The 27,913-nt window shown below is 47.4% G+C and overlaps 2 protein-coding genes across 2 annotated transcripts in view; one reads left to right on the forward strand and one right to left on the reverse strand.

The window, feature by feature from the left end:
• Window positions 1-12,105: 12,105 nt before the first annotated feature.
• LOC123771289 (uncharacterized) lies at window positions 12,106-14,479 on the forward strand. Its single transcript, XM_045763769.2, has 5 exons — window positions 12,106-12,186; window positions 12,591-12,671; window positions 13,406-13,879; window positions 13,955-14,145; window positions 14,243-14,479. Exons 2-5 carry the CDS (start codon window positions 12,591-12,593, stop codon window positions 14,367-14,369), a joined length of 873 nt encoding a protein of 290 aa, XP_045619725.2. The 5' UTR covers window positions 12,106-12,186; the 3' UTR covers window positions 14,370-14,479.
• Window positions 14,480-14,869: 390 nt separating this feature from the next.
• The window catches only part of LOC138352697 (piggyBac transposable element-derived protein 4-like), a 50,795-nt gene continuing 37,751 nt past the window's right edge, over window positions 14,870-27,913 (reverse strand). Inside the window, exon 2 of the mRNA XM_069305277.1 lies at window positions 14,870-15,154. Within this exon, the coding sequence (XP_069161378.1) occupies window positions 14,870-15,154 (285 nt within the window). The remainder of the gene's footprint in view (window positions 15,155-27,913) is intronic.

Consider the following 27,913-nt stretch of genomic DNA (forward strand, 5'->3'; position numbering starts at 1 on the left):
TCTTGTACATACCAGTTGCGTTGCTTCTGGGAGTATGGGTTCGAGTCACTTCTGGGGTGTGAGTTTTCAGTTGCATATTGTCCTGGGGACCATTCAGGCTTGTTCGCATTTGTGTTCCTCACGTGTGCCCCAAAGAATGAGGTGATTTGGTAAAATGCTATGCCCAAGATTACTATCCGAGTGCCGGCGGTTGGGTGGTTCAAATAGCCTCGGCTATCACCTCATTATGTCCGGTCGTGATGGTCAAGTGGATTAAGGCGTCTTGTACATACCAGTTGCGTTGCTTCTGGGAGTATGGGTTCGAGTCACTTCTGGGGTGTGAGTTTTCAGTTGCATATTGTCCTGGGGACCATTCAGGCTTGTTCGCATTTGTGTTCCTCACGTGTGCCCCAAAGAATGAGGTGATTTGGTAAAATGCTATGCCCAAGATTACTATCCGAGTGCCGGCGGTGGGGTGGTTCAAATAGCCTCGGCTATCACCTCATTATGTCCGGTCGTGATGGTCAAGTGGATTAAGGCGTCTTGTACATACCAGTTGCGTTGCTTCTGGGAGTATGGGTTCGAGTCACTTCTGGGGTGTGAGTTTTCAGTTGCATATTGTCCTGGGGACCATTCAGGCTTGTTCGCATTTGTGTTCCTCACGTGTGCCCCAAAGAATGAGGTGATTTGGTAAAATGCTATGCCCAAGATTACTATCCGAGTGCCGGCGGTGGGGTGGTTCAAATAGCCTCGGCTATCACTTCATTATGTACGGTCGTGATGGTCAAGTGGATTAAGGCGTCTTGTACATACCAGTTGCGTTGCTTCTGGGAGTATGGGTTCGAGTCACTTCTGGGGTGTGAGTTTTCAGTTGCATATTGTCCTGGGGACCATTCAGGCTTGTTCGCATTTGTGTTCCTCACGTGTGCCCCAAAGAATGAGGTGATTTGGTAAAATGCTATGCCCAAGATTACTATCCGAGTGCCGGCGGTGGGGTGGTTCAAATAGCCTCGGCTATCACTTCATTATGTACGGTCGTGATGGTCAAGTGGATTAAGGCGTCTTGTACATACCAGTTGCGTTGCTTCTGGGAGTATGGGTTCGAGTCACTTCTGGGGTGTGAGTTTTCAGTTGCATATTGTCCTGGGGACCATTCAGGCTTGTTCGCATATATATATATATATATATATATATATATATATATATATATATATATATATATATATATATATATATATATATATATATATATATATATATATATATGTGCAGGCTCCCCATGCAGGGAACTTCCTTTTGGCAGTCCCTATGTCTGCGACAGGCACACGTCTTGATCCGCAGGAGCTCCGTATTGCAGTCGCTCTCCGTCTTGCTGCCCCTATCCACACTGTTCATAGGTGTATTTGCGGCGAGGCAGATGCTGACGAATATGGACTGCATGGCTTGCACTGTGTAAAATCTGGTATTTGGCACACTAGACACGACGAAGTCAATGACATCATTAAAAGAAGCCTTGCCTCTGCTCAGTGTCCAGCGGAGAGAGAGCCCCGCAACCTACTGAACCGTGACTCCGTTAGCTTTGCAGGCCGACCAGACGGAATCACACTGCGACCGTGGAAGGGTGGCAGACAGTTGGAATGGGACTATACTTGTGTATCCACCCTGGCAACCACATACATCAACCTCTCTGCCGACACAGCAGGAGCCGCGGCGACACGCAGAGAAAGAGACAAGTCAGCCAAGTACAGGCAATTAGATCATCGGTACAACTTCGTTCCAATAGGGTCTGAGACCCTAGGCCCATGGGGAGAGAGTGCAAGAAGGTTTCTTAAGGATCTTGGTTCCAAGCTCATTGACACCACAAGAGACCCTAGAGCAGCAAGTTTTCTCTTTCAGCGCCTCAGTGTCGCGATCCAGAGGGGGAATGCTCGCTGCATCCTCGGTTCCTGCCCGGCGTCGAAGGAGTTCGAGGAAATCTACAGCCTCTAGGAAGCGAACTTTTTTTTGTGTCCTCTTAAAGTTAATTTTTTGTATAAAATCAGATATGTAACTGTATAACCTTGCATAATAAAGTGTACACCATAAAAAAGGGGGTGGTAGGAGAAGCGAACACTCTTACGTATTCAGAGTTAAATGGCAAGTTTTTCCCTGAATGCTCTGTGTTCCCTTCTCTGAGGCTGTGGGTCCCTATAATTGCATCAGTGGTGGTACCCCCCTATATATATATATATATATATATATATATATATATATATATATATATATATATATATATATATATATATATATATATATATATATATATATATATATCCAATATATATATATATATATATATATATATATATATATATATATATATATATATATATATATATATATATATATATATATATATCCAATATATATATATATATATATATATATATATATATATATATATATATATATATATATATCCAACTCTGGCCCCAGACATCACTCGGTACCCTTACTCAAATCTCTGAATATGTTAGATATTAAGTCACTGCACATTCTCTCTTGTGTATTATACATATATAAAACGCTAAACTGTAATGCCAATCCTGACCTCAAAAGCCTCATTGAAGGTTGTAACAGAACCCATGAGCACCACACCAGGAATAAATACAGTTTTGATATTCCTAGAGTACGACTTAATCAAACTAGAAATGCTCTACAAATCAAGGGACCCAGAATGTGGAATGACCTTCCCAACCATGTTAAAGACTGTACCTCTCTCAACCAGTTTAAGATAAAAACTAAACACTACCTAATAAATCCCCTGTAACCCACCTCACTCCTTTATTGTCAACCCATGTCTGTTATTTTATTTTATTATTATTATTTTTTTTAATCAACACTGTTTGTCAACCTATTGTATTTGTGCTGCTTTTTCAGTCATGTTCCCCCTTTTTTTTATCTTTATTTGTATTTGTTTTCAACACTTTTTATTCTTTATGCTCAATTAGTATTAAGTTCTAGATATTAATGTTTTTCTTGCCCGAAACGCATTGCGTAATAGTGGCTTTAGGCATTGTATGTACTAGCTCTATCTATATATCAATCCATTAATGTAACATCACTTGTATGTATGTACCTTACCTGAATAAACATATTTATATTTATTTATTTATTTATATATATATATATATACTTATATATATATATATATATATATATATATATATATATATATATATATATATATACATATATATATATATATATATATATATATATATATATATATATATGTATATATATGAATGAAAACTCACACCCCAGAAGTGACTCGAACCCATACTCCCAGAAGCAACGCAACTGGTAACTACAGGGCGCCTTAATCCGCTTGACCATCACGGCCGTCAAGCGGATTAAGGCGCCCTGTAGTTACCAGTTGCGTTGCTTCTGGGAGTATGGGTTCGAGTCACTTCTGGGGTGTGAGTTTTCATTCGCATATAGTCCTGGGGACCATTCAGGCTTGTTTGCACATGTATATATATATATATATATATATATATATATATATATATATATATATATATATATATATATATATATATATATATATATTTATATATATATATAGTGAGGCAGCCGTAGCAGTCGGTCGTGCAGGGGGTTGGGTCCCACATTTGTGCCCATTCAACAAGGATAACAGTGCCTGAGAAAGTCAAGAATCGACTCATGTCTGTGTTAATACCTGCTGAAGATTCTTAGTGGGTCGAGGAAGCCTACCTCTCTAGCAGTGCAACAGAATCAACTGTAAAAGGTGTGTTGTCTTGGCGGGAGGCGTGCTAGGGAGGGGAAGGACACAGCCCTGGCTGAGGGTTATCTCAGTGCCTCCATAAACAACAGCCTCCTGGCGGGAAGGAGGCCTCAAGTGGAGGGGGGGAGGGGTGGGGGGAGTTAAGGGGAGGCTCACACACCTGCTTGTATTAAAGCAGACTTATAAGTGAATGTGTGTGTCTTTTCAGATGAACGGTGAGTGTGCAGTGATAAACATAATGCACCTAAGAAAATTTGTGTTAATTGTGTGTGACCGCTGCCTGTGGCGGGACCCTTCCCCCCCCCCTCCCTAGCCTCCCGCAGGCCTCGCCAGCCCACCCAGTAACCCACTCCCGGCGGCTGACCCGACGACCATCGTCCACCCCACGCCCACTGTCGACCAACGCCCACCATCACCTCCCACGCATCGTCACCCAACGCCCACCGTTACCCCACTCCCACCGGCACCCCACGCAACCCTACGCCCACCGCCACCCCACGCCCACCGTCACCCCACGCCCACACACGTCACACGCCCCACGGCTCCCTCACCAGGAAAGGGTGGAAGGACACATGTGGTGGGGTCAAGAGACTGGGTCACCAGTGTGCCAATAAGTGCTTGAAAAAGATAAGTTGAGTCCAGTCCTGTGGTGACTGGACCATTGTGAGTATCGTGTTGAGAGCACCACACGCAGTGAGCCAGGACACATTCTCCAGTGTTTAGTGACAAAAACAAATTATCCAAGTGTTAAGTGCCACATCAACCCTCCCCCCCACCCACTGATTGTAGTGCCTCCCCCCCCCCCAGTGAATGTAGTGTCTCCCGCTCCCCCACTCCCCTTGTGTTGTGTCTCCCCCCCCCCCCCAGTGAGGTGCAGTATCTTCCGCTCCCCCTCCCCCACCTCCCACAACCAGGCGGTCGCGCCTTCCCCTCCCCGGCCCCCCTCCCAGACCGGCAATCGCAGCCTCCCCCCCCCCACCCACCACCTCCACGAGCCCACCCACCCCAGACATGACGCATGGTATAGGGGACAACCTCGTCCCCCCCAGCCAGGAGGGAGAGACAAATACTCCAGTGCAAGGTGACAGTCACTTTACCTAAGGGGATGGCAGAAGAAGCCGCTACCAGCCAGCTCACCCCTCCCGAAGCCAATCAAAGGAGAGGCACATGCAGTGTTTGTGGGAGCAACATCAGCATCAACTCGGTCTCCAGAGTCATACGCCAGCATGGTGACTGTCCTGGGTCAGGGAGGCCTCCCGTGGGAGGAGGCAGCACTCAGGAGCCTGTTGCACCAGTACAAATCGCAACAGATTACATTGCAACAGACGACCTGCTAGAGGCAATTAAAGCAACGTCAACCAGGACACTCACCCACATCCCAAAGGCCTCTCGCCCATTTGCTGCCGGGAAATACACAGACCGCATCGCAAAAGTCAACAGAGGGTCAAATAACCTTGATGCACCTGATACCATCAAAGCCTGGCACAATCTGCTACTTTTTGGCAATGCATGCTTAGGTGTACCAGACAGAGGATGCAAGACACTGACCTCATCCGTCAATAAAGCAATTAGGGATTTCCCTAGGGCTGACAACCTAGTCCGCCTCCCCAAACACACCAAACACCGCCGAGGCAGACCAAGTACGACAATCAGCGACAACAGAAAATTAGGTACCCAAGTCAGCAAGAAAATTGAAGAGGGCAATACAGTCGGGGCACTCAGGTTGATCACAAGTGAGGACAAAATTTTGCCCAGGGATGAAACCACAGCCCAAGCACTGAGAGAAAAACACCCCCTCAGGGCCGTAGGTGGACCTCCCCCACAGGTCAGGCTCGCCCCTAACCAGGAACCTCTCGTCCTCCGGGAGTCAGAGGTTTATAAAGCTATCGTTTCATTTCCCCCGGGCTCCTCAGAAGGCTACACAGGGGTAAGGCCTCAACATGTGAAGGAAATGGTGAACCCTGTTCTTGGCCCAGCTGCAGAAGCGCTCCTGACAGAAATCACAACGTTTGTCAACAACTGCCTCGCCGGGTTAATCCCTGATGAAATCAAACCATTCTTCTCTGGTGCATCCCTATGTGCCCTGAAAAAGAAGGGGGGAGGGATCAGACCCATTGCCGTTGGTAATACCCTTCGCCGCCTAGTTGCAAGGGCTGCTGTCAGAAGTATCCGAATGGAAGCAGCCACCATGCTGCAACCCAACCAGCTGGGGTTTGGAGTCCCCCAAGGCTGTGAAGCAGCGGCTCATGCTGCACGAGCCTACATTAGCTCTCTTACTGAAGACCAGACAGTAGTAAAATTAGATTTTAAAAACGCTTTCAACTCGGTCAAAAGGGAAGCAGTTCTCACTGCAGTCCAGGAACATTGCCCAAGCATTCTCCCGTTTGTGTCAGCAGGCTACAGCAAAGACTCAACCCTCCTTTTTGGCAAACATGAAGTCACCTCAGCAGAAGGAATTCAACAGGGAGACCCACGTGCACTCTTCCTCTTTTGCATAGCGATTCGAGAAATTACAACCAGACTGTCCAGTGAGCTCAACATCTGGTTCCTGGATGATGGCACTTTGGCAGGCACACAAGATTCCCTGCTGGAAGACCTGCAGCTGGTGAAGACACGGGGGGAGTCCATGGGTCTCGTTCTTAACCCCTCCAAGTGCGAAATTATTGCATCCAGTGAAGTAATTATTAGAGCAGTGAAATCAGTTTTACCAGAAGCCTCAGTCATTAAACCCACCGACAGCACACTACTTGGAGCACCTCTGGGCCACAATGCCATTGATGCAGTCCTTGACGAAAAGTTTAGAGACCTAAAGAGGATGGAAGGGAGAATAGAGGACTTGGACTCCCACGATGCCCTCTACCTTCTCACAAAGCGCAAAGTAAATATATACCGGCGTAACCCCCTTCTCCCCTCTTCACTGGGTATATAAGCTGGGAATTTTTTCTAGTCCTTGATTATGTCCAAGGACTAGAGAATATGTCCAAGAAAACTTTATATATAACGCTCAATCACTTTGGTGTAGTTAAGACAGTACATTAACTGTACACGCTCCACCTTCAGATACACAAAGAAATCGACTAGGATGTGGATTTACCCGTATGTGTACGGGTAAATCCATACATCCATACCAGGATTTAAATCCGGATCCCTATTTCACGACTATCCAATTTTAGAAAGTAAAATGTTTTGTTTTACATAGCTTTGTTACAACTGATTGACTTAATTATTAAAAAAAGGAATATTATTCCTAAATACAATATTTTTTTCCTCGTTGTCCAGTGAAGACTGTTGAATAACTTTCATAACTTCTTGTCAGACGTTGAGAGCTCCTATTTTGGACCGCACAGAATTCCTGCAGCTGTGTAATATCGACTTATAATGCCACCTCGCCTACAATATACTACCGCTTAGGCCATAGATAATTTAACTATGATGGTTCTACACAGACTTTCTCATTACTGGTGATTTACGGACCCACAACGATTCCCCCTTCACATCTGGAAGTGATAAAGTCAAGCACAAGATTAAACAGACTAATGACATTAGCAATTCCCATACAACATACTTTTCGTTTTTTGCTAATACAAGCACTATACAATTTAAAACTATGATATATCTTCATAAATTAGCATGTATGTGTATCTGTCTAAGGTTGGAAACCCGATAGTTAGGGGCTATACCTCGTCCCCAAATATTAACAGTAATTGCTGATGGGCACATGTCCAACATGGGTGGATCGGGATTGGCATCAATGTAGCGAGTGCCACTTAACATTGTGAAAAGGCAAACTCTACTACCAATTTCACCATATCATATGAATTCGACCGTGAATCATTATAATTAGGTCTTACATTTTAAAACATTAAGTAATAATGTCTCCAAAATTTTCAAAGAATTCTAACTATCATACTTTGTCTGTTATAGCCTGTAATACGTGTTATGATGCCATTAAAAAGACGGCATTCTTTTCCGATCACAGTCTTTTCACATGTCGACCTGGGCACATCCATACACCCCTCGGTCACACTGCCTCAGGTGGAAGGGAGGGTGTATGGAGGCTCAACTCCCTCCTCCATCAATACTACCCTACCACCAATGTGATAGGTAGAGAGAGAGACAGACAGACAGGCAGCCACTAAGACAGAAAGACATAGAGACACACAAAATGAGCGACATAGAGTGAAAGAGACACAGAAAAAGAGACAGACACAGAAACAAACACAGTCATGCCTCACATTTAACTCTACTATTATGTTATATAATGTACTAGATGGGGTACGCGGTGTGGCCAGAGTAGACCTTGAGGGCCTTGCGGCCGAGTGGATATAGCTCGGGGATCGTGGTCCTAAAGGATCTGGGTTCTATTCTCGGCCGAGGAAATGGCAGAGTTTCTTTCATCTGATTCACCTGTTCACCTAGCAGTAAAAAGGACTTGGAAGTTAGATGCTACGGGCTGCATCCTGGGGGATTGTGTGTGTGTGTGTGTGTGTGTGTGTGTGTGTGTGTGTGTGTGTGTGTGTGTGTGTGTGTGTGTGTGTGTGTGTGTTCCTCTAGTTATATTCACCTAGTTGTGTTTGCGAGGGTTGAGCTTTGCTCTTTCGGCCCGCCTCTCAACTGTGTACTAACTACTTTTTTTTCCACACCACAACACACACACCCCTGGAAGCTGCCCGTGACAGCTGACTAATCCCAGATACCTATTAACTGCTAGGTAACAGGGGCATACATGGTGAAAGAGACTTTGCCCATTTGTTTCTGCTTGGTGCGGGAATCGAACCCGCGCCACAGAATTACGAGTCCTGCGCAACAGAATTACGAGTCCTGCAGGCTACCAGGCCCCTAGGCCCCTTGTGTGTGTGTGTGTGTGTGTGTGTGTGTGTGTGTGTGTGTGTGTGTACTCACCTAGTTGTGTTTGCGGGGGTTGAGCTCTGGCTTTTTGGTCCCGCCTCTCAACCGTCAATCAACAGGTGTACAGATTCCTGAGCCTATTGGGCTCTATCATATCTACACTTGAAACTGTGTATGGAGTCAGCCTCCACCACATCACTTCCTAATGCATTCCATTTGTCAACCACTCTGACACTAAAAAAGTTCTTTCTAATATCTCTGTGGCTCATTTGGTCACTCAGTTTCCACCTGTGTCCCCTTGTGCGTGTGCCCCTTGTGTTAAATAGCCAGTCTTTATCTACCCTATCAATTCCCTTCAGAATCTTAAATGTGGTGATCATGTCCCCCCTAACTCTTCTGTCTTCCAGCGAAGTAAGGTTTAATTCCCGTAGTCTCTCCTCGTAGCTCATACCTCTCAGCTCGGGTACTAGTCTGGTGGCAAACCTTTGAACCTTTTCAAGTTTAATCTTATCCTTGACTAGATATGGACTCCATGCTGGGGCTGCATACTCCAGGATTGGCCTGGCATATGTGGTATACAAAGTTCTGAATGATTCTTTACACAAGTTTCTGAATGTCGTTCGTATATTGGCCAGCCTGGCATATGACACTGATGTTATCCTCTTGATATGGGCTTGATAAGGAATCGTTCAGAATATTGTACACCACATACGTAGGACCAATCCTGGAGTATGCGGTCCCAGCATGAAGCCCGTACCTTGTCAAACACAAGATGAAGCTGGAAAAAGTTCAGAGGTATGCCACTAGACTAGTCCTAGAACTAAGAGGCATGAGGTGCGAGGAAAGGCTGCGGGAAATGCACCTTACGACACTGGAAGATAGAAGAGTGAGGGGAGACATGATCATTACCTACAAAATTCTCAGAGGAATTGACAGGATAGTTAAAGATAAACTGTTTAACACGGGTGGTATGCGAACAAGGGTACAAAGATGGATACTGAGTACCCAAATGAGCCACAGGGAGGTTAGAAAAAAAAATCCGTGTCAGAGTAGTTAGCAGATGGAATGCATTAGGCAGTGATGTGGTGGAGGCTGACTCCATACACAGTTTCAAATGTAGATATGATAAATGTAGATTGAAAAAATTAATATTTTCAAATGTAGATAGAATCATTACTTCATTCACTGTGAAGCTCTGGCTACTGAAGGCTTCCTTGACTCCCTGTGAAATGTAATGAATGGGGTGGTAAAAGTTGTCATTCTCATCAAAGAAAGTTGACTGAATTGCCGTTTGTTTGAACAATTTTGCTTAAGGATTTTAGCTGACCGATAACAGTTATTGTATCTCATAGAAGTTAGGTCCCCTTTCCCGTGGACGAATTTTAAGTAGGACTTAAGAGGTAAGGATGGAGATTTATATTTTCTTTTTTTATAGAAAATCTCCATTGACAAATTTATTTTCCAATGATGGGTGGGTAGTAAAGCTGTCATATTTAACAAACATTTCCTCTAAGCACAAAGAACTTGATCTATAACAGCACAGGAGGGAAAATGGTGTAATTAAACACAGATGAAGATATTCAAAAGATCAGTAATGGTTTTCAAGCAGGTCTTAAAGCAGACAAACCTGTTTACGACAGCTTCACCTTGCTACACATTGAGGAAAACAATATAAACTAAACAATATAAACTAAACAATATAAACATTATTGGCAATAATAATGCCAATAATGTGTGAAGAATTTAAAACAAGACATAAATGCATCTTCCGTCTATGACAGCGAGTTTTGAACAATATTTTCCAGGCGAGAATTATATATGGTATATGAATATTTTTTGAAGTATATCTGAAATATAAGCACTGGAAAAGACCCATTAGCATTAGAAACCCCAGATTATGTTGTTGCTAAAACTTAACTCCTGATCAGGAAGAAGAGATAATCTGTATCACAAATGATAATTCATTAAGAATCAGCCACAAGACATTCTCATTGTCATCATTCTGGATCAGTGTATCCAAGGAATACGGAGATTACGGTATCCAGAGATTACGACCTGACAATGGTCCAAGATCGACCGGAACTTCATCGCTTCTTACCGATGTTCTTACCGTCGCTTCCTACCGATGTTCTTACCGTCGCTTCTTACCGATGTTCTTACCGTCGCTTCTTACCGATGTTCTTACCGTCGCTTCTTACCGATGTTCTTACCGTCGCTTCTTACCGATGTTCTTACCGTCGCTTCTTACCGATGTTCTTACCGTCGCTTCTTACCGATGTTCTTACCGATGTAAAACTGCGGAAAACCGCAGTTTTCTGATGTGCGGTTTGATCATCATATCTTCAGCCACGTTATTGTGACTCATCGTCTGCAATATTCCAACTTAAGTAAAGAAAGTATCTTGCACTTGGACTTGCTATGTTCTTTGACCTCTTACTTGTGGGAGGCTGGCTTCTCAACCCTAACAAGACTCAAGTCCAAGGAGAGACACCGCCTTAACCCTTCCGCCGATATGCGTGTGGCCTTGTCCTGCAAGCCAGAATGGACCAGGAGGAAACAAGGAACAAACACGCTCACAAAACACACTGAACAAGTAGGCCTAATTGCAAATTTCTCCTCTACTTTTGATTATTAAATTTAATAATAATAACAATAATAATCATAAAAATAGCAATAATAATAATAATAATAATAATAATAATAATAATAATAATAATAATAATAATAATAATAATGCCAGTAAAAAATATACATAGGAATATTATACAAGGGATTATTATAATATATACAGTTGCAGAGTATGTACATTTATTAAGGCCACTAATTCACAAAGAGTATTTGTGCCTTCTTTAGTGTAAGAATTCAATCAGACTTCACTTAAAGGCACATGTAATCATTTCATGTGTCAATGTATGAATACACATACATATGAATGTATAAAAATGTATGTATCATAACATATCGTAGTACGTTTCTGTTCACGCAAGATGAGTGTGCCAGTACTATACATTTGTACATGATATATGTCAGTGGGTCGTGAGGTTATTGCATAACATTAAACTGGGTCACGAACGAAAAAGTTTGAAGAAGCGCCGTCTAGAAGGACTGAGGTCAGTCCCGCGAGACTCGTTATTTCTCTCAGACATTATGGACTCATATTTGTTTAATATTTGTTTTTATATAGGAAGTTAAACACGGTAAAATAAGTGAAAACATTGCAATTAATGAAGTTATCCACAGACTATTTAACACGACATATTTAAGAAACAAAGAACTTTTCAATAAATAGTCAATGATGTAATGTTAGAGGGAAGGGAATGCAATATTACCAATTTCTCCTGTAGTTGGCGCACCCGTCAATAGATGGCACTGTTAGGCCGGGCGAGCGTTGGGTTGGGTGTTACATGATCTACATATTTTATAGAGAGCTTTCCTATCCTCCTTCCATAGTCTCTTGTTAGTGCGTATGTTTATTGTGTGTGGGGAAGGTAACGAGTCGGGCCACCTTCCTGCACTGGTCATTCAATCCCCAACTTTTTGAGGTGAAAACATTCTCTCTGTGCTTCAAGGTTTGTGTATAAAAGGATAGTTTACTGTTGTTGGTTGAAATCCATGAATGTTATGGAACCGGTGTTGTGTGACGTTAGTTGGTGTTTTACTTTTCATCCACAATGAAGGTGGTATCTGGGTGGTTTGTGTTTAGTCCTCTAATTTTCTCAACATACTCGCTCACCGATAATTTATTCAAATTTATTTACAAAGCTATAAGAAATGCAAACTGAAATTTAATTAACGTTTGATAATTGGAGTAAAAACAAACTAAATAGTTTACCCTTTTAATTGATCGTAGGTCTATTCACACTCTTAAAGGTAAATTGCAACCACCCTCCAGAACTTCTTGTACAAAGTTGTACCGCATTAGATTTTGATTTAATTTTAATGCGGTAACTTTTTTTTTTTTTTCTTCTCTCAGATGTCTTCCTGTTCTTGGGTACTGTTAATATGGACGACCCTGGTAATATCACAAAATCTAGTCTTCGCACAACTTCCTACCGTGAGTAAACGTCGCCTTAAGAATTTTGTTCGATTTTTTTTTTTTTTAATTTGCCTAAATCGCGGGGAAAAAAAATCAGTCATGAATGTCGTGCTAGCGTAGTCACAGCCTAAACAATTCTGTAACTTTGTTTTATTCATATTGATTTACCATGTTTCCTAATGAATTTTAAAACCACTAAAAAATTGCATTGTTGGCACTTCCCATCTATTGTGTATTAGACATCTCATTGCTAAATAATTGGGTATTAATACCACTCTTAACAAGTTTCCAATCAAAGCGTAACTTTATCGTAACCCTCTCAATTTAATATAATTATAAATACATTAGAGAAAATTATGTTTGTCGTTAAGGCCCTCCTCAACCATTAAGACTCAAACGGTGGTAAAGGGTACCTTAAGGTCTGTAACGAGTCGAGGAATTGTTCCCATCATTCACTATGGGTGGAAGATGAAGTATTGGCGTTTTACAACCAACTATTTGGTACTGCTTAGTCTTAAAGATGTTACACATCTTGCGCATCGTTTTATAAGTGTAGATTTGAATCTTAAAAGTTTTGGCGCCAGTCTTTTGATATACATTACTGTAGTATAAGACTTCTTTTATTATATACTCACTACGGCGCACCAGTGCCTGTATACAGCTCCTAGACCTGTAATTTCTATACGTACTCAGACGTATAATGGCGTATTTACATGTACTTTTAAATGGTTTGCCTTTCTCGAACCCATCAGCCTGGCTCTGGTTATGGCAGTCAGACCAGAGGTGCAGCTAGTACCAGCTCTCAGGGGTCATCGGGTCAACAAGGCAGCGGTCCAGTTGTAGGTGGCGGCCCGGGCGTCGGCAGCGGTCCACTTCTGGGTGCTGGATTAGGCCTTGGCAGCGGTGAAGTAGTAGGTATTAACCTCGGCCATGGCATTGGCGGCGGTCCGGCTGGCAGTTCTGGTCAAGGAGTAGGCGGCGGTGACAGGGCTGGACAGGTTAGCAGCGGACCTCGAGATACCTCTGGCAGCAGCGGTCCGGCTCCTTACGCTGGTGCAAGGTATGGCAGTCCACAAGTGAGCAGAGTGGATGCACTATTTAACCCCACTGTCACCCAGCTCTTCACCATCGACCGCTTCGTCACCCTCACTGATCAGGCTTTCCAGAGTGTGGCTGTCACCCTCACTTCCCTCACAGTCCAGACTGTCACCACTGGAACACGTGCAGTGAGTACTTGGTATGTATTGTGATAAACGATAGTCTGGACGCTGAGCTTAGACTAGTTAAGTGTTCTTTCACAGGTGGCACAGACGCCGGTGGATGACCGCGTCGCCCTCCAGACAACGGTAGTTGTCAGACCTTCAACACTAACGGTCACGTACGTGCAGTCGGACTTCAGGATTGTTACTGAAAGGTCTCTAGACTACGTGACTCTCGCCCACACATCGTACGTAATCTTGCAGACTACCTACACTACTACTGCTACCCAAGTGTAAGTTCGATGCAAAGTCTACAGTATTGTACTGTAACTGCCAGTCTGTTGATTACTTGAAAGAATACCGATTAATTGACAAATTTACTCCCCACAGGCTGTCGTACACGACAACGCTGGTGAGAACAAACATCAATACTAAGAGCACAGTGTTCACGGACTACCGCACAGTCACCGACACAGTCCTCGTCCCCGGAGCACGCTACGGTTATAGACAGCTCTAGCACCTTCATCCATGCTAAGATTTTTAAAGAACATAATATTAAACATATTTAACATTATCGGTCTGTATGATCTATTAAACTTGATTAAAGAATTTTTCTTTAAAAGCTAACTTTGTGTCCATATTAAATACTTGTGTATATATATTTGATTATGAAATTTGTTAAGCAGTTGGAAAGATTGAGTAAATACTTGTATGCTGTATTATTAAAGGTTCCGATAATGTGGGTTATACATAATGAAATATTTCCTAGGCGGAATGTCTAGTAAACAAACTTCTAACTATTCGGCAACTTGAGAGAGGCGTCATTGCGACTAGAGGTTCACGCAGCGTCTCTCCTACAAATATTGATGATGCCTCTGAGGACACTGGGGAAACCACATCTGCATACCACACATTTAGATCATGAACGTCACCCGGTCTTAGAGGATCTAGATGGAGATTTTCTAGCCGGCAAACATCACAGCAAGGCAAACAGATTGGAGGCGAAACGCCGCCAACTTAGAGGTTTACAGAGACCATGCCGGCACCACGCGGCCTCGGTATAAACTTCCACAGCTCGGCCAAGGTAGGCCATGTTCTTCTTATTTGCAAACTTTCATCATTGCCTTTGATGGCAAAGAGGAAAATGTGTTCAGAAATAGCCGGACACAAAGTATCATATATAATGCCATTCCCAAGATATTCGGGATCAACGTGCACAATAAGACCAAATAAACAAAAAAACCTGATCACAGTGGACCACAAACATGACGAAGAACTAAAGCTCTCGGACATTACTGACATCTGTGGCCACAAAGTAAAGTGCTACAAACCACTAGGGAACCGATTAACAAAATATGTAATCAGACATGTGGTAGACATCAGTGTAGACGTCAAAGCACAACTTGCGACACATGACCCCCTCCCCGCTCAGCTCGTTGTTGCCGTGTGGGGGCTTTGTGGGCGGCTGCTGGAGTGTGATGCTCCTTGGGACAGTCCTCTGTCCTTCTCTAGCCTTGTGCTCCTGCTGCCGTCCTCTCCAATTATGCTGGGCACCTTTTCCTTTTCTTTCTGTTTCGTTTTTTCTTCTATCTGCTTGCCGTTTCCTGCTGACCTTTTGCTTGTTTTGGTTCTTCCCTTAGACTTCTTCTATTTTGACGCCCGGGTGCATGAGGAGGCATACTCTTGCACTCGTAGCCCCCTCCCCGCTCAGCTCGTTGTCGCCGTGTGGGGGCTTAGTGGGCGGCTGCCGGAGTGTGATGCTGCTTGGGACAGTCCTCTGTCCTTTTCTAGCCTTATGCTCCTGCTGCCGTCCTCTCCAATTCTGCTGGGCATCTTTTCCTTTTCCTTCCGTTTCGTTTTTCTCCCCCCTCTTCTCCTATCTGCTTGCCGTTTCCTGCCGACCTTTTGCTTGTTCTGGTTCTTCCTTTGGACTTCTTCTATTCTGGCGCCTGGGTGCTTGAGGAGGCATACTCAGGCACCCGTAGAACTGTAGTACCCGACGTCGAGAGCGAAGGGAACCTTTTATTGTCAATCCCCCTTTCGTCGCTGAACCCGATCTCGACGGACTGTCGGTTTCTTAAGGTGGCGTTTGTGGGGCGTATACTCACGACGCACCCCTAGGGGGCCCCGACAAGATCGGCGATAGCTTCTTGTTGGGTGTCCTGCCTCTAATTGTGGCTCCATGGTGGGTGTGGGGGCACATTCGTGAATGAATTCTTCTTTTCGTCAAGATGATAACCCCTGTTTCGACTTCTTCTGGTTTACCTTCTCAGGCTCGTGGGGTGGGCGACCAAGCCCCCGAGTCGGTCCGTATTGGAAGACCGGGCTCTGTAGCCTCCGCTGCATTGGGCCCCGACCTTGCTCTTCCTTTGGCCTCTCTGACTCCTTCCCCTGGCTCCCCTCCCTTCTCTGTGGTTGGGTCCAGCCCCAAGCCCCCAGTGGTGACTACCTCGTCCCCTGGCGCGGCTCCTTCTCTAGTTGTAACTACTGCGCCTTTTAACCCCTCTCTCTCTGGGGGTTCTCACCGCCGTCCTCGTCACGGCCGCCCTCGCTCGATTCCTTTCAGTTCTGCTACCTATCAAGCCTTGTTTGGTCCCGCTTCGTGGGCCAAATATTTTGATCTCCTCCCTCTTGATTCTGCGCCTCCTGACGATTTCTCCCTCCATCGACATCTCGTTGATTCCGTGGATGCCTCCATTACTTTTAACCCCACTCGTCTCGGTACACGTGTCGTTGCTGCTCCTTCTCAGGATGCTGCTTCCCGCTTGGCTGCCTTATCCTGCCTTGGCGAGACCCCCGTTCGGGTCTCGAAGAACGCTCAGTTGAATGCCAGTGTTGGCACTATTTTGCTCCCGCCCCATGTTGCGACCGGTGTTCGGGACCTGCGCGACTGCCACGACGATATTCGACATATCCTCGCTGCCCAGGGCCATTCTATTCTCCAGGTGGACACGTTTACTCGTCCCCCTCGTGGTAGTCGCCGTCAACCCCTCCGGGTTGTGAAGATTACCTTTGATGGTAGGACCCTTCCACCCTCTGTCATTCTTGCTGGTGCCAGGTGCTCTGTCCAGGAGTACATTCCTTCTCCTCGGCTCTGCAACAAGTGCTGGAGGTTTGGGCATGGTGCCCTCCGCTGCTCCGGGACTGTCTCTCTCTGTCCTTTGTGTGGTGGTGAAGGTCACTCTAAGTCGGAGTGCACTTCTCCCCAGGCTCGTTGCCTCAACTGCGGTGAGGCCCATCCTACCTTCTCCCGTGCGTGTGTCCATTACAAGCTTGAGGCAGCCGTCCTCAACTTGAAGCACCGGGAGCGTTTATCTTTTCCTGAGGCGAGGCGCCAGGTTCGCCGGCTCCGCCTTATGCTAATATCTCTTATGCTCGCGTGTTGCGCTCTTCCTCTCCTCGTCCTTCCCGCCTTCCTCAGACTCACAACCGTTTCCGGGCCTTGGACCCTGATGCGCCCACTGCCCCCTCCTCTGTTCCTTTGGGTTCTCTCCCGAAGGATCCTCCTCCTGGTCCTCTGTCTGGGGTTCCCCTTCCTTCTACCCGGTCTGTCGTGTCTTCTGTGTCTTCTTCCTCGTCTCCCTCCGATCCTCCTTCCCATCCTCTTCCTCCATCTATCGGCTCTCCCCACCGCCTGTCGGTGCGGGCGGATGTCCATCGCTCTCCTAACGGCCGTCGTGTGTGCTCTCGTTCGGCTTCTCCTGTTGAGACGCTGGAATCCGTTGCCCAGTACGTAGTTGCTGGGACACCGGTCTCTTTAAGTCAGAAGCGTAAGCCTGGCTCCTCTCCTTCCTCTTCCCCGGCGGGTAAGAAGGCTTCGCTTTCTTCCTCCGCTCCTCCTTCTGGCTCTGTTGCTCCTTCCCCTCCCGTTTCAGTGCTTGCGCCCCCTGTTCCTGCTATGGAGGTTTCTTTGGCCCCTGCTTCCCTTTCGGTTGCTGCTCTAGCTGGGGTGCGCTCCCCTCTTTCTACTCCCCCTCTTCCTGCTGCTGTCCTTGACTGTTCCTCTCCGTTGTCTCCTCCTCTTCCTCCTCCTCCGGACCCTGCCCGCCCACCTCTGATCTGTTCTCCCGTTTACTTCCCTCCGTCTTTGCTCAGTTTACCCATGCCCCCTAACCCTGACTTTGCTGACCCTGATCCCGACCCTGATATTCTTTAACGTGCTCTGTTGCTCTTTCGCCTATGTTTCTTCCTTGTTCTCTGTTTTTGTCCTTAATATTTCTCGTCGTTGTCCATTCTTCAATGGAACGTTCGAGGTTATTACGCCAATTTCCTCGAACTCCAACTTCTGATTTCACGGTTTTCGCCCCTCTGTGTCTGTCTCCAGGAGCCGATGCTTGGTGCTCGTCCTGGTCGTTTTCGTGGCTATTCCTTCCCCCCCCCCCCCCCCGCCGTTGCTGGGGCTTCTAATTCTTCTGCTCTCTTGATTCGGGCTGATGTTCCCTTTGTTACTTTACTTTTTCCTTCGCCTCAACATTGTTCTGCTGCTCGTATCTTTGTGGGGAAATGGTACACAGTTTGTTCCATTTATCTCCCCCCGAGTGTTCCGCTCTCTCTTCCTGATTTGAAACACCTCCTTGACACCTTGCCGGAGCCTGTGCTCCTGCTGGGTGACTTCAATTGTCGTCATTCTCTTTGGGGTGACGTTCTGACGAATACCCGGGGTCGCCTCCTTGAGCCGTTTCTCCTCTCTTCTTCCCTGTCTCTTCTGAATTCTGGTGAGCCCACTCATTTGGACTCTCGGACTCGCACCCTTTCTTGTCTTGATCTTTCTCTCTGCTCTTCTTCTTTTTACTTAGATTTCACGTGGCAGGTTCTTGATGACCTCCATGGAAGTGATCATTTCCCCATCCTTGTTTCCTTTTTCTCTTTTCGCCCTTCCCTCTCTTTCCCTAGGTGGCAGTTTGCTAAGGCAGACTGGACCCTATTTACCCTCAGTGCTGCTCTCTCTGACCTCTCACTTCTGCCTCTCTCTCGCGCTCTCCTCCTTTTTCATGACAATGTCTTCAACGCTGCCCTCCACTCTATTCCTCGCTCTTCCTCTCGGGGTCCACGGAAGTGCGTTCCCTGGTGGAATGCGGACTGTGCTCGGGCTGTCCGCTGTAAGCGTGCAGCCTGGAAGAGGCACCGCCGTAGGCAGACGACCGATTCTTTTCTTTTCTTTCGGAAAGCAAGTGCGGTGGCCCGTAGGGCCATCCGTACGGCTAAACGTGAATGTTGGGCATCTTATGTCTCAACAATTACGTCCGAAACCCCTCTGGCCCAGATTTGGAAGCGTATCCGCAAGATAGCGGGTAAGTTCGTTCCCGATGTTTCACCGGTCCTTCACCTCCATGATACTCTTGTGGCGGACCCGTTGCAGGTCGCTTCCGAACTGGGTTCCCACTTTTCTTCTGTTAGCTCTGGTCTTCATCTTCCCCAATCTTTCCTTCTTCGTAAACCTGTCCTTGAGTCTCGTCCTTTAGATTTCTGCACTAATCTTCAGCTTCCCTATAATGATCCCTTCTCTCTCTCTGAACTTCGTTCTGCTCTGGCCCTCTGCGGTTCTACGGCGGCGGGCTCCGATGGTATTCATTATGAAATGCTTCGCCATCTCCCTCCGAGCACGTCTCAGTATTTACTGAGTCTGTATAATCGGATCTGGGAGTCGTCGTCAGTCCCTGAGGACTGGCTCGATGCCGTTGTCCTCCCTGTTCACAAACCGGGGTCTCTGGGTACTTCCCCTAAGGACTTTCGCCCTATTGCTCTCACAAGTTGTGTCTGCAAACTCTTTGAACGTATGGTTAACGTTCGTCTGATGTGGTTCCTGGAACACCATCACCTCCTCTCCCCTTCTCAATTTGGTTTCCGCAAGTGCCGCAGCACGACAGATGTCCTGGTGAACTTGGAGGTCTATATTCGTACTGCTTTTGCTGCGAAGACCTCCGTTTTTGCCGTCCTTTTTGACCTAGAAAAGGCTTACGACACCACTTGGCGTTATCATATCCTATCTCAACTTCATTCTTTTGGCCTTCGTGGTCATCTCCCTCTCTTTCTCCGCAGCTTCCTCTCTCGTCGTTCCTTTCGGGTGCGCCTTGGTACCGCTCTCTCTCCCTCTTTTCAGCAATACGAAGGTGTGCCCTAGGGTAGTGTTCTGGCACTACTCTTTTTCTTGTTGCCCTCAATGGTCTTCTTTCCTCTCTTCCTTCTGGTGTCTTCTCCGCTCTCTATGTCGATGATCTTGCCCTTTGTTGTCAGGGTGATGATTCGCCTCTCCTTCAACGCCGGCTTCAACTTGCAATTGATGCCGTGTCGTCTTGGGCCACAGGTCATGGCTTCAAGTTCTCTACTTCTAAGACTTGTGCCATGACTTTTACGCGGAAACGGGTTGTTCTTCGTCCCTCTTTGTCACTTTATGGTCATCCCCTCGAATACAAAGATTCCGCGAAGCTTTTGGGGTTATTCCTTGACACTCGTTTGTCTTGGGCTCCCCATATCTCTTACCTCCGTGTTGAGTGCTCTAAGGCCCTTACCCTCCTTCGGGTCTTGTCCCATACTTCTTGGGGGGCAGATAGGCGCACTCTCCTTCCTTTACATTCCTCTCTCGTCCTGTCTAAGCTCGATTATGGTTGCCCTGCTTACTCGTCTGCTTCTCCTTCTACTCTTCGCCGTCTTGATGCTTTGCACCATACTGGGTTGCGCCTCAGTTCTGGTGCCTTTCGTTCGACTCCCATCCTTAGCTTATATGTTGACACTGGCTTCCTGTCTCTCCAGGACCGCCGTGATCGCTACTGTCTTCGCTATCTTGCGCGGTCCTTGCAACATCCTTCCTCTCGCCTCTGTCGTGCTTTAACTTTTACCCCTCCTGCGGTTCCTGTTCCTCTTCACCGCCTCCCTCTTTCTGTCCGGTTATCTCGCCTACAGGATTCTCTCTCCGTTCGTATTTCTGATGTTTCTCCTCGTGTTGTTCCTTCTTTGCCCCCGTGGAGGGTCCCTCTTCCGCGGTTTTGTACTTCCTTGACCCGTATCACTAGAGCTTTTACCCCTCCTACGGTTCTAAAACGCCTTTTTCTCGAGCACTTTTCTTCTCACTCCCGCTCCGTTTCTGTCTTCACCGATGGGTCTAAGTCAGCGGACGGTGTTGGCTACTCTGTTGTTTTTCCTGATCGCACTTATATGTGTCGCTTGCCTCCGGAGACTAGCATCTTTACAGCGGAACTTTATGCTATTCTCTATGCTCTTCGTCTCCTGCTTTCTCGTTGTCAGTCTTCCTTTGTGGTTGTTGTTGACTCTCGTAGTGCCCTCATGGCTCTCGGGTCCTTTAATCCGGTTCATCCAGTAGTTATCGAGATCCAGCATTGGCTGTTTCTCGTTCACAGTAAATTTAAGTCGGTTGAGTTTTGTTGGGTTCCCAGCCATATTGGTGTGTCTTTAAATGAGCGTGTGGATGCTGCCGCTAAGGAAGCTGTCCGCTCTTGTCCCATCTCTCGTAAAGGCATTCCGTATTCTGACTTTTACCCGGTTATCCATTCCTCAGTCCTTACCCGTTGGCAGGCTTCTTGGTTGTCTGTTACTGGTAACAAGCTGCGTACTCTTAAATGTTGTGTTTCCTCGTGGCCGTCCTCCTTCCACCGTAACCGGCGGTGGGAAACAGCTCTGGCGAGGTTGCGTATTGGCCATACTCGCTTAACCCATGGTCACTTGATGGAGCGCCGCCCTGCTCCTTATTGTCCTAGTTGCATTGTCCCTCTTACGGTCGTGCATGTCCTTCTTGAATGTCCTGACTTCCAGGACGAGCGTGTGTCTTGCTTTCCGACCGCCCCTCGCGGTCACCTGTCCCTCGATAGAATTCTTGGTGACTCGGATACTTTTGATATCGTTCGCCTTATGCGTTTTTGTTCTCGTATTGGCATCCTTGGTGATATTTAGCGCCCTCTGATTATTTTGCGTATTTGATGGTGCTACATAGCCTTCCCGGTTTGGTGCCTTCTTTTGATAATTACTTACTTACTTGCACTCGTAGAACTGTAGTACCCAACGTCGAGAGCGAGGGGGAACCTTTTATTGTCAATCCCCCTTTCGTCACTGAACCCGATCTCGACGGACTGTCGGTTTCTTAAGGTGGCGTTTGTGGGGCGTATACTCACGACGCACCCCTGGGAGGCCCCGGCAAGATCGGCGATAGCTTCTTGTTGGGTGTCCTGCCTCCAATTGTGGCTCCATGGTGGGTGTGGGGGCACATTCGTGAATGAATTTTCTTTTTCGTAATGATGACGACCCCTGTTTCGGCTGTTTCTGCTTTACCTTCTCAGGCTCGTGGGGTGGGCGACCAAGCCCCCGAGTCGGTCCGTGTTGGAAGACCGGGCTCGGTAGCCTCCGCTGCATTGGGCCCCGACCTTGCTCCTCCTTTGGCCTCTCTGACTCCTTCCCCTGGCTCCCCTCCCTCTGTGGTTGGGTCGAGCCCCAAGCCCCCAGTGGTGACTACCTCGTCCCCTGGCGCGGCTCCTTCTCTAGTTGTAACTACTGCGCCTTTTAACCCCTCTCTCTGGGGGTTCTCGCCGCCGTCCTCGTCACGGCCGCCCTCGCTCGATTTCTTCCAGTTCTGCTACCTATCAAGCCTTGTTTGGTCCCGCTTCGTGGGCCAAATATTTTGATCTCCTCCCTCTTGATTCTGCGCCTCATGACGATTTCTCCCTCCTTCGACATCTCGGTGATTCCGTGGATGCCTCTGATACTTTCAACCCCACTCGTCTCGGTACACGTGTCATTGCTGCTCCTTCTCGGGATGCTGCTTCCTGCTTGGCTGCCTTATCCTGCCTTGGCGAGACCCCTGTTCGGGTCTCGAAGAACGCTCGGTTGAATGTCAGTGTTGGCACTATCCTGCTCCCGCCCCATGTTGCAACCGGTGTTCGGGACCTGCGCGACTGCCACGACGATATTCAACATATCCTTGCTGCCCAGGGCCATTCTATTATCCAGGTGGACACGTTTACTCGTCCCCCTCGTGGTAGTCGCCGTCAACCCCTCCGGGTTGTGAAGATTACCTTTGATGGTAGGACCCTTCCATCCTCTGTCATTCTTGCTGGTGCTAGGTGCTCTGTCCAGGAGTATATTCCTTCTCCTCGACTTTGTAACAAGTGCTGGAGGTTTGGGCATAGTGCACTCCGCTGCTCTACGACTGTCTCTCTCTGTCCTGTGTGTGGTGGCGAAGGTAACTTTAAGTCGGAGTGCACTTCTCCCCAGGCTCGTTGCCTCAACTGCGGTGAGGCCCATCCTACCTTCTCCTGTGCGTGTGTCCATTACAAGCTTGAGGCAACCGTCCTCAACTTGAAGCACCGGGAGCGTTTATCTTTTCCTGAGGCGAGACGCCAGGTTCGCAGGCTCCCGCCTTATGCTAATATCTCTTATGCTCACGTGTTGCGCTCTTCCTCTCCTCGTCCTTCCCGCCTTCCTCAGACTCGCAACCGTTTCCGGGCCTTGTGTAACGGGGGGTGGTTGAAATAACTATCTTGTCCATTATTCCACCCCCCCCCCCCCCGTTAACTAACCAGGCCGGGGGGAAACGGTTCTCTAGTCCGTTAACCCGTCCACAGTTAGCTAACTATTCTAGAGCACCTCCAGAGTTCCTAAGGCAGCCTCTCTCGTTCAACACCTTGTAACCTAGGTATTTGACTACCTAGGTGCTAAGACTTCAAGGTGCCGTACCTTGATCAGCTACCCGAAACTCTAGAGAGAACTCTAGAATACATTTCCACTGCCACAAACGTATAAGAGAAAACGAAAGGAAAGAAATGAATAGTGAAGTAATTAGTGAGGGTTTGGGGTGAGAGGTAGGGAGGTGGGAGGAGCGAGGAGGGTCATTAGTTGAAAGTGAGAGTTTAGAGAGGGGTGGAGGGAGAGGTGTAGATAGGTAGAAGTAGAAGAGTAGATAGAAGACGAAATGCTGCCACCATCCATTCATGATCATTACATACAAGACAAGGAATGGAACTTGTCTGTATCAATATTCTCAAAAGATGTTATCAAGAGGTCATTATTAGTATGTCCCATCTTTATCATGTACTCATTAAATCATGAAACCAGTAATCAGAGGCTTTCTCACCGCAACTCAAAACTCTAGGGAACAGAGACAATTTAAATAATAAATTCAGAATTATATTTCATGAGGTAACATACTTTAAGCAATTCAAACGTTCAAGATTAATATTCAAAGTGAGTCATCAGCCAAGAATTTGAGAACCCTACAACTGACTGCCCCTGATCATCACACAACATATGTAAACACGACCAAGTCACCTTAATGCTCAACTCAAAGTGTCTGCCTATAGCTGGATTGAGAGGGGGGGGGGGAGTCTGCAGCTGTCAGGCAGCTTCACCCCAGTCCGACCGACAGCCTGTCTCGGCTGTTGTCCTCCTGCTCTGCTGCCTGGTCTTCTGTCCTGTTAATGCTCTCGAATCGATAGCTCTCAGAGTATATATTGGGGAACCTAGTAGCTAACTCCGCCCACAAGTAGATAGCCTCCGGCTCTCTACCAAGCCACTCCTTAAACGTCGGCATGTTTGAAGGCTACCAGGCTCCAATTATAAGATTAGCAGAAGCAAGGTGAAATTCACATGATCTGACCACAGGTCACTTGGGGTCATCACCTCTTAGAGGTGTGAAACTTGGGCCGACCAAGCTGGCGCCTTCTCAAATCCCTGTCTGTGACTCGTGTACTCTATGTTTGTATTAAATACAACTAAACCAAACACTTTTACAGTGTTACACTTGGACCCTGATACTCCCACTGCCCCCTCCTCTGTTCCTTTGGGTTCTCTCCCGAAGGATCCACCTCCTGGTCCTCTGTCTGGGGTTCCCCTTCTTTCTACCCAGTCTGTCGTGTTTCCTGTGTCTTCTCCCTCGTCTCCCTCCGTTCCTCCTTCCCATCCTTCCCCTCCGTCTCTTGACTTTCCCCGCCGCCTGTCGGTGCGGGCTGATGTCCATCGCTCTCCAAACGGCCGTCATGTGTGCTCTCGTTCGGCTTCTCCTGCCGAGACGCTAGAATCCGGTGCCCAGTACGTGGTTGCTGGGACACCTGTCTCTTTAAGTCAGAAGCGTAAGCCTGGCTTCTCTCCTTCCTCCTCCCCGGCGGGTAAGGAGGTTTCGCTTTCTTCCTCGGCCCCTACTTCTGCCTCTCTCGCTCCTTCCCCTCCCATTTCGGTGGTTGCGCCCCCTGTTCCTGCTATGGAGGTTTCTTTAGCCCCCGCTTCCCTCTCTGTTGCTGCCCTTGCTGAGGTTCGCTCCCCTCTTTCTACCCCCCCCCCTCTTCCTGCTGCTGTCCTTGACTGCTCCTCTCCATTGTCTCCTCCTCCTCTTCCTCCTCCTCCTCCTCCGGACCCCGCCCGCCCACCTCTCATCTGTTCTCCCGTTTCCTTCCCTCCATCTTTGCTCAGTTTACCCATGCCCCGTAACCCTGACTTTGCTGACCCTGATCCCGACCCTGATATTCTTTAACGTGCTCTGTTGCTCTTTCGCCTATGTTTCTTCCTTGTTCTCTGTTTTTGTCCTTAATATTTCTCGTCGTTGTCCATTCTTCAATGGAACGTTCGAGGTTATTACGCCAATTTCCTCGAACTCCAACTTCTGATTTCGCGGTTTTCGCCCCTCTGTGTCTGTCTCCAGGAGCCGATGCTTGGTGCTCGTCCTTGTCGTTTTCGTGGCTATTCCTTCCCCCCCCCCCCCCAGCCGTTGCTGGGGCTTCTAATTCTTCTGCTCTCTTGATTCGTGCTGATGTTCCATTTGTTCCTTTACTTTTTCCTTCACCTCTCCATTGTTCTGCTGCTCGTATCTTTGTGGGGAAATGGTACACAGTTTGTTCCATTTATCTCCTCCCGAGTGTCCCGCTTTCTCTTCCTGATTTGAAACACCTCCTTGACACCTTGCCGGAGCCTGTGCTCCTGCTGGGTGACTTCAATTGTCGTCATTCTCTTTGGAGTGACGTTCTGACGAATACCCGGGGTCGCCTTCTTGAGCCGTTTCTCCTCTCTTCTTCCCTGTCTCTTCTGAATTCTGGTGAGCCCACTCATTTGGACTCTGACTCGCACCCTTTCTTGTCTTGATCTTTCTCTGCTCTTCTTCTCTTTACTTAGATTTCACGTGGCAGGTTCTTGACCTCCAGGGGAGTGATCATTTCCCCATCCTTGTTTCCTTTTTCTCTTTTCGCCCTACCCTCTCTTTCCCTAGGTGGCAGTTTGCTAAGGCGGACTAGACCCTATTTACCCTCAGTGCTACTCTCTCTGACCTCTCCCATCTGCCTCTCTCTCGTGCTCTCCTCCTTTTTCATGACACTGTCTTAAACGCTGCCCTCCGCTCTATCCCTCTTCCTCTCGGGGTCCACGGAAGTGCGTTCCCTGGTGGAATGCGGACTGTGCTCGGGCTGTCCGCTGTAAGCATGCAGCCTGGAAGAGGCACCGCCGTAGGCAGACGACCGATTCTTTTCTTTTCTTTCGGAAAGAGAGTGCGGTGGCCCGTAGGGCCATCCGTATGGCTAAACGTGAATGTTGGGCATCTTATGTCTCGACAATTACGTCCGAAACTCCTCTGGCCCAGATCTGGACGCGTATCCGCAAGATAGCGGGTAAGTTCGTTCCCAATGTTTCATCGGTCCTTCACCTCCATGATACTCTTGTGGCGGACCCGTTGCAGGTCGCTTCCGTACTGGGTTCCCACTTTTCTTATGTTAGCTCTGGTCTTCATCTTCCCCAATCTTTTCTTCTTCGTAAACCTGTCCTTGAGTCTCGTCCTTTAGATTTCTGCACTCGTCTTCAGCTTCCCTATAATGATCCCTTCTCTCTCTCTGAACTTCGTTCTGCCCTGGCCCTCTGCGGTTCTACGGCGGCGGGCTCCGATTGTATTCATTATGAGATGCTTCGCCATCTCCCTCCGTGCACGTCTCGGTATTTACTGAGTCTGTATAATCGGATCTGGGAGTCGTCGTCAGTCCCTGAGGACTGGCTCGATGCCGTTGTCCTCCCTGTTCGCAAACCGGGGTGTCTGGGTACTTCCCCTAAGGACTTTCGCCCTATTGCTCTCACAAGTTGTGTCTGCAAACTCTTTGAACGTATGGTTAACGTTCGTCTGATGTGGTTCCTGGAACACCATCACCTCCTCTCCCCTTCTCAATTTGGTTTCCGCAAGTGCCGCAGCACGACAGATGTCCTGATGAACTTGGAGGTCTATATTCGTACTGCTTTTGCTGCGAAGACCTCCGTTGTTGCCGTCCTTTTTGACCTGGAAAAGGCTTACGACACCACTTGGCGATATCATATTCTATCTCAACTTCATTCTTTTGGCCTTCGTGGTCATCTCCCTCTCTTTCTCCGCAGCTTCCTCTCCCGTCGTTCCTTTCGGGTGCGCCTTGGTACCGCTCTCTCTCCCTCTTTTCAGCAATACGAAGGTGTGCCCCAGGGTAGCGTTCTGAGCACTACTCTTTTTCTGGTTGCCCTCAATGGTCTTCTTTCCTCTCTTCCTTCTGGTGTCTTCTCCCCTCTATATGTCGATGATCTTACCCTTTGCTGTCAGGGTGATGATTCGCCTCTCCTTCAGCGCCGGCTTCAACTTGCAGTTGATGCCGTGTCGTCTTGGGCCACCGATCATAGCTTCAAGTTCTCTACTTCTAAGACTTGTGCCATGACTTTTACGCGGAAACGGGTTGTTCTTCGTCCCTCTTTGTCACTTTATGGTCATCCCTTGAATACAAAGATTCCGCGAAGCTTTTGGGGTTATTCCTTGACACTCGTTTGTCTTGTTCTCCCCATATCTCTTACCTCCGTGTTGAGTGCTCCAAGGCCCTTACCCTCCTTCAGGTCTTGTCCCATACTTCCTGGGGGGCAGATAGGCGCACTCTCCTTGCTTTACATTCCTCTCTTGTCCTGTCTAAGCTCGATTATGGTTGCCCTGCTTACTCGTCGGCTTCTCCTTCTACTCTTCGCCGTCTTGATGCTTTGCACCATACTGGGTTGCGCCTCAGTTCTGGTGCCTTTCGTTCGACTCCCGTCCTTAGCTTGTATGTTGACACTGGCTTCCTGTCTCTCCAGGACCGCCGT

This window comes from Procambarus clarkii, chromosome 54, assembly GCF_040958095.1.
Source record: "Procambarus clarkii isolate CNS0578487 chromosome 54, FALCON_Pclarkii_2.0, whole genome shotgun sequence".
Taxonomy (NCBI): Eukaryota; Metazoa; Arthropoda; class Malacostraca; order Decapoda; family Cambaridae; genus Procambarus; species Procambarus clarkii.